General features: G+C 41.4%; 2 protein-coding genes across 2 annotated transcripts in view; both read left to right on the forward strand.

Moving 5' to 3' along the window:
* Positions 1 to 1,757: 1,757 nt before the first annotated feature.
* On the forward strand, positions 1,758 to 4,187 carry LOC143026965 (uncharacterized). The gene has a single exon (XM_076187761.1). The coding sequence runs from the start codon at positions 1,758 to 1,760 to the stop codon at positions 4,185 to 4,187; it is 2,430 nt and encodes an 809-aa protein (XP_076043876.1).
* A 6-nt stretch (positions 4,188 to 4,193) lies between these two features.
* The window catches only part of LOC143026966 (uncharacterized), a 15,987-nt gene continuing 10,180 nt past the window's right edge, over positions 4,194 to 10,000 (forward strand). The window contains exons 1-3 of the mRNA XM_076187762.1: positions 4,194 to 4,411; positions 4,454 to 5,850; positions 6,368 to 6,488. Coding sequence (XP_076043877.1) covers positions 4,194 to 4,411; positions 4,454 to 5,850; positions 6,368 to 6,488 — 1,736 coding nt within the window. The remainder of the gene's footprint in view (positions 4,412 to 4,453; positions 5,851 to 6,367; positions 6,489 to 10,000) is intronic.

The raw sequence follows: 10,000 nt of genomic DNA on the forward strand, positions 1-10,000 counted from the left end.
AAAGTGGAGTCCCGTAAGGCTCTGTATTGGCTCCTTTAATGTTCGCCTTATATATAAATGATATAGATGAGGGAGTAAATTGTTACATGAACTTCTTTGCTGACGATGCCAAATTACTCAAGAGAGTAAAAACGGAAGAATATTGTAGATCACTACAAGATGACCTAGACAAAATATAGGAATGGAGTCAGAAATGTAAGATGAGCTTCAACATTAAGAAATGTAGCATAATAGAATTAAAGAAAAAAAATAGAGTATCGGGCCAATACAAAATTGGAAACAAAGAAGTAAAAAAAGTCAGTTCAGAATGGGACCTAGGAGTAATTATCTCAAGCAACTTGACACCTGACAAACACGTCAACAAATTATTTGGAGAGACTTTTAACTTACTAAGATCAATGAAAGTGGCCTTCGACTAAATGTACGAAGAGATGGTTAAAAAAAATAGTGGTTACGCTGATAAGACCTAAACTAGAATATGCCGCAACATTGTGGGCACCCAGCACAAATAAGAACATAAGAAAATTAGAAAGAATCTGTTACGTCCATAGACGTAAAATTGTATTACTGCCTTTATTGTATAAAAATCAGGAGTGGAAAAATAATTTGTGTATCGTACGTCCGTCAAAAGGTCATGGTACGATCAGTTGTACCATTTCCCCCTGTCACCGGCATCGACTTCGATGAGTGTGGGGGAGAAAAGGGTAGATGGTGTGTGTGGGCAACAATGGCAAGGTCGTCTTCTCTCTAACTGGCATTGGTCAAAAGAGTCGCCCAATATGTGGGTTATGCACTGTTACAGGGAGGGACAAGTTACGTATACTGTCGCAGTCATCATTTCACCATTGTAATGTCAAATAAGTCAACGGACGCAGGGACCATGGGAGACGCACGAGTCAGTGAGTTGATATTGCTTTAGTATGTAATGTCATTTCTATGTGAAATTTTGTGATGATTATGTACTTGGTGTCAAATTTATGATGTGAGAGTTACGACTCAACATATTGATTGGTATTTATGTATATTTCTTATTATTGGTTGGCATTTATGTATATTTGTAGTCTTGTACAAATTTGTTACAATAAAAACATTCTTTTTAGAATGACCTGCAGTCAGCGTCAATTCGGAACTCCATTTTATTCCCTGTGTATCCTAAGAAGAGACAACAATTAGTCGACAAATCCTACAGTCATTCGACTCGAGTCACCGTCATGGAGCAGGCCAAAGTGGTGAGACGACAGAGGAAAGCAGCGGTCACACGTCACCTGGGAACTTTGTGCCGGTTAATCGCTAAAGAAGACGTACCCAGCATTACGGACAGACTGGACCGTGTCCGTACATCTTACGATGAATTCGAATCGGCACACGACAATTACCAAAAGTTCCTGGGCAACGATGAAAATTAATTAGATTCCAGTGAAGCATGGTACAAGCAAACGGAAGAATAGTACATCCAGGTAATAAAGAACGCTCGAGCGTTCATTAAGGTAAGGACTCAAAGTGAAATTCCGTGTGCAAAGCCCCGCGTAGACAGTAAAGGTGAACGTTCGGAAATCTCACCGACCGAAATAGTTGGGATCTTAAATATACCCAAAGTTGAATTGGACGTGTTTGAAGGGAACCCTCTTGAGTATCAATTGTTCATTACGATATTCGACGAACTCGTAGACAGTAGAGTGAGTGACCCTCAGATCAAATTGACCCGTTTATTACAATACACCAAGGGGCCGGCGAAAGCTGCCATAAAAAATTGCGCGATGGTGGGAAATAGCGCCGGTTACGCGCAAGCGCGCGCTATATTGAAACGCAGGTTCGGTAATTCTCACCTTGTATCTCAACAAATTGTTAATGATTTGAGAAATGGTAAGATAGTGTCTAAGCCTCAAGAGTTGAGGCAATTGGGGGATGACTTAACAATGGCAGTGGCTACTTTTGGAAAATTAGAATTGCATGAAAGGTTTAACACTCAAGAGTATGTCCTAGATATTTTACAGAGGTGCCAGGGGTTCGTTTGTAACAAATGGAAGCAGAAGGCTTTAAGTCACAAACGAGAAACGGACACATACCCATCTCTCAGTAAATTTGCTGAGTTTATTAATGTCATGGCAGATGAGGCATGTGATCCGGTTTATGGGTTGCAATCCACAGGTAAGGGTCAAAATGTGAAGGTCACAAGTTGTAATGTAGCAGCATCTGAGCCTAAATACCCCGTCAAGTCAGGACGTGCTGGTAGCACATGTGTGGTGTGCGGGGAAGGACACAGGCTGTTCTACTGTGAGGAATTTAAAGGCATGAAGCCTGAATGTCGGTTGGAAGTCGTAAAAAGACACAAGCTGTGTTTCAATTGCTTACTAGGTGGGCACGGGGCTAGCAAATGCTTCAAACAATCCATTTGTTCAGTTTCTGGATGTGGTTTAAAGCATACGAAATTCATCCACGTCCCGGCAAAGGACTCTCAGAGTATTGGGGGCGTAGTTGAAAATTCGGAGTGTCAAGGATCAAGTGTGGTCATGAATGGTTATGTCAATGATGCTCGATCGAAGATCTATCTACCCATTTTACCAGTTGTCGTGGATAATAAACTTAAGGTCACGGCGTTGTTAGATAGTGGATCAGACACTACTTTCGTCACGGAAAGGGTGGCCCACGAGTTGGGTCTGAAAAGAGACCTTAAGGAGTACACCATGAGTACTTTACGGGAGACCAGGGAAACTCAATCAAAAGTAGTATCCCTTAGCCTTATGTCACCGGATGGTAGACGAGAGGCCAGTATTACAAAGGTCATGGTCGTCCCAAGAGTGCCTGTTAGGCAACCACCTGTCAAAATTTTGTTTGATAAATTCCCCTACTTAAAGGGCATACCACTGGAGGTCAGAGGGGGCTCAGGCGGGAATAAGCACCAACCTTATACTACGCGGACCTACTTTGGATGGTCTGTAAATGGCCCAATTAGTGCACGTAAGTCTCATAATGTCGGCTCGTGCTTTGCGAGCTCGATTGAAGCAGATGTTGAACGCTTGTGGATGATGGAAAATGGATGTGAAGATAGGGCACCATCTCAGAACGACCAGAAGGTTATCAACCTTTGGGATAAAGAAACACGATGCGAAGATGGGCATTATGTACTGCCAATACCTTGGCGAGGTGAGCCAAACTTGCCCAATAATCGTGACGTCGCCGACAGACGATTAAGAAATTTGGACCAAAGGTTGGTGAAATCCGGAATATTGAATGTATACTCTGAGAATATTTCAGATTTGTTGAAGAAGGGGTATGCATATGTTCCCGAGGTTGATTTAAAGAGAGATGATGGTAAAGTGTGGTACCTCCCGCATCATGCTGTTACGAGCGAAACCAAACCAGGTAAGGTGAGAGTCGTATTCGACTGTGCTGCTCAAAAGAACGGAGTCAGTCTGAACAGTCAGTGCCTACAGGGCCCAGATCTGAACAGTAAGTTGATTCACGTGTTACTCAGGTTTCGCCAACATCATTACGCCATCACGGCCGACATTGAGGCCATGTATCACCAAGTCAAAATTCCCATTAGCGATATAGACGCTTTAAGGTTTCTATGGTATGTTAGTGATGAGATAAGAGAGTTAAGAATTACTTCGCATCCCTTTGGCGGAATATGGTGCGCTAGTAGTAGCACCTATGCTTTGCGGAAGACTGTAGAAGACATGCAACCTTGTGAGGAAATAAAAGACACGTTATTCCGGTCATTTTACGTTGACGATATGTTGAAGTCCGTAGCGTCACCTGAAGAGACAATTAAGGTAATTGAAGGAACAAGAAGTGTCCTCAGACACGGGGGTTTTAACTTAACCAAATTCATGATTAATGACGTCAAATTGCTAGAGAGCATCATTGAGCAAGACAGGGCTAAGGAAGCAAAGGAACTGACATCAAAGTGGGACGACTGTTTCTTTTTCGTTAGCAAGGATGTTCAAACGCAGAATGTGACTAGACGGGTTATGTTGAGTCAACTTGCTTTGACTTACGATCCTTTAGGTTTAATTTTGCCAATCATTATTCCAGCCAAGATCTTGTTCCAGGAGACAGCTAGGCTTAAGATATCTTGGGACGAAAGTATTCCTATATCTTTGTGTCAGAAATGGTTGAAATGGATAACTTCATTATATATGAAATCTCGAGACTTCGCTTCCCTAGATGTGTTTTGCCATTAGAATTAAATGGTTGTACTTCAGAATTACATCCTTTTTTGTGATGCAAGTGAGGTTGCCTTTGGTGCTTGCACTTATATCAGGACAATCAATCAAGATGGGAAAGTACATGTAGCTCTACTAGCCAGTAAAGCCAGAGTAGCTCCCATCAAAAGAATTACTATACCAAGATTGGAAATTTCGGCTGCCGTTGAAGCAGCCAAATTAGATGTTGTTGTTAGAAGAGAGTTGGATATCCCCTAGCTCAAATCTAATTTCTGGTCTGACAGTACTATAGCTCTGGCATATATACAGAACGAGACAAGAAGGTCCAAAACCTTCGTAGCAAATCGTGTCACAGTCATTAGACAGGTTTCATGTTGGCATCATGTTGGTGAAGAGAATCCTGCAGACGCACTATCTCGGGGATGCTATGTAGACAATTTGCCAGTTTCTTGGTTTAATGGTTCTCCCTTCTTGTCGAATTACAAGTGTGCATGGCCAGCACAAGATGATCTTGTAGGATACCTTCAAGATGAAGGCCCGGAGGTGAGGCGTGACGTATATCCCACGTGTATCGTACAGACGTGTCAGTCGGGCGTCACCCAACACCCGATCGATACGCTGATTGAGCACTATTCAAGATTTTATAAATTAAAGAAAGCCGTTGGCTGGTGGTTAAGGCTAATTCAATTCCTTAAGAAGACGAAGATTCCGCAGAGTTCACCACTTGAGATCCATGAACTAAAGCACGCGGAAAATCTAATTCTCAAACATGTTCAAGGGCGTGCTTATTTTCATGAAACCAAAAACATTGAAGCAGGGAAAACTGTGCTAAAATCCAGTTCAATATATAAACTGTATCCTATTCTTATAGATGGTCTGTTAGTAGTTTGTGGTAGACTCAAGCATGCAGTATTGAATGGGCAAGCTATAAATCCTGTGATCCTCCCTCATAACCACAGGTTGTCTACATTAATTGTACGAGATTACCATGATTCCTCTCATGTAGGAGTAGAATGGACATTCAGTCAGGTGCGTAAGAAATTCTGGATCATACGGGGCAGAAAACTGGTGAAACGCGTCAAAATGGATTGCATAGTTTGTAAGAGATTATACGGGGCCCCCATGAACCAAAGAATGTCTGACCTCCCTCCTGAGAGGTGTGAACCAGGGGGGCCTGCCTTTAGGTACGTAGGAGTAGACCTGTTTGGACCCTTCCATGTTAAAGTCGGGAGATCAGAAATGAAACGTTACGGGTGTCTGTACACGTGTTTTACTACGAGAGGTATTCACATTGAGAAGCTTGATAGCTTACAAACTGACGCATTCATAAATGGTTTCGTACGATTCACAGCGAGACGAGGTTACCCTAATAAAGTGTGGTCCGACAATGGTACTAATCTAGTAGGAGCGAGGGCTGAATTAGCACGCAGTGTACGAGATCTTGACCGATCATTGATCATAAGGGAAACACGTCGACGTGACGTTGAGTGGTCGTTCAATCCGTCTTCTGCGTCACATCACGGAGGCGTTTGGGAACGCATGATAAGGTCTGTACGCAAAGTGCTTTCCGCTTTAATCATCAAAAGCCCCAGGATGATTGATGATGTTTTGCAAACCCTCTTCTGCGAAGCGGAAAGTATAGTTAACAGTCGGCCCCTTACCAAATGCAGTGATGATGCAAGTGATGAGAGTCCGCTGACTCCCAATCATCTGTTACTCCTCCAAGGAAACTCCCCACTATCTTGGGGAGCTTTTCACGATGCCGATCCTTACCGCAAACATTGGCGTCACGTGCAATATCTAGCTAAAAAAAATTGAAAAATGTGGGTTAGTGAATACCTAGTGAATTGCAAAGAAGGCAGAAATGGAATTCTGAAAGCCCGAATCTTTCAGTCGGGCATTTAGTGCTTATTATGAATGAAAACTCGCCCCGTGGTTCTTGGCCGCTGGGGAGAGTCCAGGAAATGCGGGTGAGCAGGGACGGATTGGTCCGTAGTGCCCGTTTGAAAACTCAATTCAGTGAGCTCACCCGACCCATTATAAAACTAGTATTTCTTGAAGGTTCTATGTAAATGTTTTGTGTTGTCTGTCATAGATATGATTATATGAGATTTTTTTTTATTGTAAGATTAAAGGTGGGGGAGTGTTACGTCCATAGACGTAAAATTGTATTACTGCCTTTATTGTATAAAAATCAGGAGTGGAAAAAATAATTTGTGTATCGTACGTCCGTCAAAAGGTCACGGTACGATCAGTTGTACCATTTCCCCCAGTCACTGGCATCGACTTTGATGAGTGTGGGGGAGAAAAGGATAGATGGTGTGTGTGGGCAACAATGGCAAGGTCGTCTTCTCTCTAACTGGCATTGGTCAAAAGAGTCGCCCAATATGTGCGTTATACACTGTTAGAGGGAGGGACAAGTTACGTATACTGTCGCAAAGTCATCTTTCACCATTGTAATGTCAAATAAGTCAACGGACGCAGGGACCATGGAAGACGCACGAGTCGGTGAGTTGATATTGCTTTAGTATGTAATGTCATTTCTATGTGAAATTTTGTGATGATTATGTACTTGATGTCAAATTTATGATGTGAGAGTTACGACTCAACATATTGATTGGTACTTATGTATATTTCTTATCATTGGTTGGCATTTATGTATATTTGTAGTCTTGTACAAATTTGTTACAATAAAACATTCTTTTTAGAATGACCTGCAGTCAGCGTCAATTCGGAACTCCATTTTATTCCCTGCGTATCCTAAGAAGAGATAACAATTAGTCGACAAATCCTACTGAATCCAAAGAGCAGCGACAAAAATGGCACCTACATTGGCAAATCTGACACATAAACAAAGATTGGAGAAACTACATCTGTCAACACTGGAACAGAGAAGAGAAAGAGGTGATTTATTGACCATTCACAGAATTATGAAAGGAATGAAAATCCTTGATAGAGATGACTTATTAAAGTGGGACATAGGAGAAACAAGAGGACATGAAAAGAAACTAAAGAAGGACACTCACAGAAGAGACCTGAAAAAGAACAGCTTCCCACATGGAGTGATTGATGTATGAAACAAACTGAACAGAGAAACAGTGAATGCCAAACCTATACACGATTTTAGGAATAAACTGGATGCGTAGAGATACGAAAACTGGTCACGATGAGCATAGCTCTCGTTCCGTAAAATACAACTAGGTAAACACACACACACACACACACACACACACGCACACACACACACACACACACACACACACACACACACACACACACACACACACACACACACACACACATATGTATATATATAAATATATATACATATATATATACCTTTTGGGCAAAGTCTTTCTCTTAAACAATTACTGTTGAATGCTAAAGCACAAGTGGCATCAATGATTTTTAGAGAACATTTCTCTAACTTTCTAAGTATCATTCTCTCTTCATGGTTCAAACTCTGGAGGAAAGTACGAAAGTCGTCAGATTGGTTTTCCATTTTATACCGACAGCTGTTTCAACCATTTCACATGGTCGTCTTCAGGGTAAAACTGATTACAAAAGTGAAAAACATTAGAATATAAAGGCCCGTGGGCCGTACAAACAACAGAAAAGAAATAGAAATGGTGGAAAATGATTGGTGGGAATATACCTAGCGTAGATCTTCGGCTTCCGGTGATTATTGAAGGTCCTTGATTCGACTGCAGCCATGTACATATTGGCGAAAAGAACACCAAGAGGCGATCCCATAGCAATACCATCAACCTGGCGGAAGAGCTCCCCTCTATGAGAAAGGAAAGGGGCCTCCATAGTACAAGCAGATAGCATCTCTTTTAATAAAACTTCAGGGATTGGGAGGGGCTGCAGTCGAATCAAGGACCTTCAATAATCACCGGAAGCCGAAGATCTACGCTAGGTATATTGATGATATTTTCATTACCACCAAAGAAAATGATGATGCTGAGAAGCTAGCTAACGCCCTTCAAGCCAATTCAGTCCTCAATTTTACTATTGAAAGTAGTAATAATAAGACCCTTCCCTTCCTTGACGTCCTTGTTGAGAGGAATTCGAACCATTACGCGACATCTGTCTACACGAAAGCCACCAACGTGGGACGCTGCCTGAATGCAAGGGGAGAATGCCCAGACTCATACAAGAGGTCTGTTGTTGGGGCATACGTGAGAAGAGCATTTTCCCACTGCAATACGTGGAAGGCCGTCCATACCGAACTGGAGCGTGTAAGGCAGATGCTAACTAATAATGGTTTCTCTTGTGATCTCATTGAGGATGTCATAAGGAGGAATATGGAAGAATTCCACACACTAACCCAGACCACTGACGATAAAAAGAAACATATTACACTTTATCACAAAATAGACTATGGAACGGCCTACAGACAGGAAGTAGACACTCTCCGAAGGATTATCAACGATGGAGTTGTACCAAAAGAACCCTACGAGAGAGTTTTGCTGAGAGTCTCCAGCCGTCCCAATCTGGTAGCCTCCTTAATAATGAAAAATAACTCCACCCCTGCAGGACACAAGGAATCGAAAACCGGCGTAGTCTACAAATTTAAATGCTCTGAAGAGGCATGCAAGCCCCTCGACATGAGCTACGTCGGACACACGATGACCACCTTAAGAAGGCGACTGCTAGCACACCGAAATAACGGAGCTATTCACCAGCATTACATTGACACACATGACAAGAAGCCGCGTTTGGAAGACCTCATCAGGGACACCGAAATTATTCACGCAGACTCTAATTACGGACGCTTAATAATTGACGAGACAGTTAGCATTACTTTACAGCAGCCTACATTAAACGTCCAGAAGTCATCGGATCATGTCCTCCCTTCCAATAAATAAAACAGACTCGCACACCGTGACATTTGCCCACTGGAAGTTCCAAGACGACAAGACGTGACATTAGCTCCCCGTAGGTCCCGGCGAGAGGGTGCATCTAGACATTTGCTCACCGGAAGTGACAACCCGACAAGACGCGACATAAGCCCATCGTTGGACTAGCCCCCGCCCCCCTCCTGGCCCCGCCCACCCGCATATTCCCACCAATCATTTTCCACCATTTCTATTTCTTTTCTGTTGTTTGTACGGCCCACGGGCCTTTATATTCTAATGTTTTTCACTTTTGTAATCAGTTTTACCCTGAAGACGACCATGTGAAATGGTTGAAACAGCTGTCGGTATAAAATGGAAAACCAATCTGACGACTTTCGTACTTTCCTCCAGAGTTTGAACCATGAAGAGAGAATGATACTTAGAAAGTTAGAGAAATGTTCTCTAAAAATCATTGATGCCACTTGTGCTTTAGCATTCAACAGTAGCATATATATATATATATATATATATATATATATATGTATATACATATGTATGTATGTATGTATGTATGTATTTGTATGTATGTATATATGTATATATATAAATATATATATATACATATATATAAATATATATATAAATATATAAAATATATACATATATATAAATATATATAAATATATAAAATATATACATATATATAAATATATATATATGTATATATATATATATATATATATATATATATTACAGTAGTAGGGTAGCAGGTCCTCTTTCAGGCAGATATGATTAAACTTTGCAGCAGCTTCTGCATTCACAAGTTTCTTGCTGACATGTTCAACTTTTCTAATATTTGAACGTTGAATATCGTTGAGTTGTCTTATTATGTGTCCAAACTTCATTTGGAATGAATGTAAAGACAATACTAACTTCTTAATTTTACTAGTAGAGCTTTCGCCTAACTTTAGGCATCTTCAGTACAAATTG

This window comes from Oratosquilla oratoria, chromosome 7 (assembly GCF_046742065.1).
Source record: "Oratosquilla oratoria isolate Oo_2021 chromosome 7, ASM4674206v1, whole genome shotgun sequence".
Classification (NCBI taxonomy): domain Eukaryota; kingdom Metazoa; phylum Arthropoda; class Malacostraca; order Stomatopoda; family Squillidae; genus Oratosquilla; species Oratosquilla oratoria.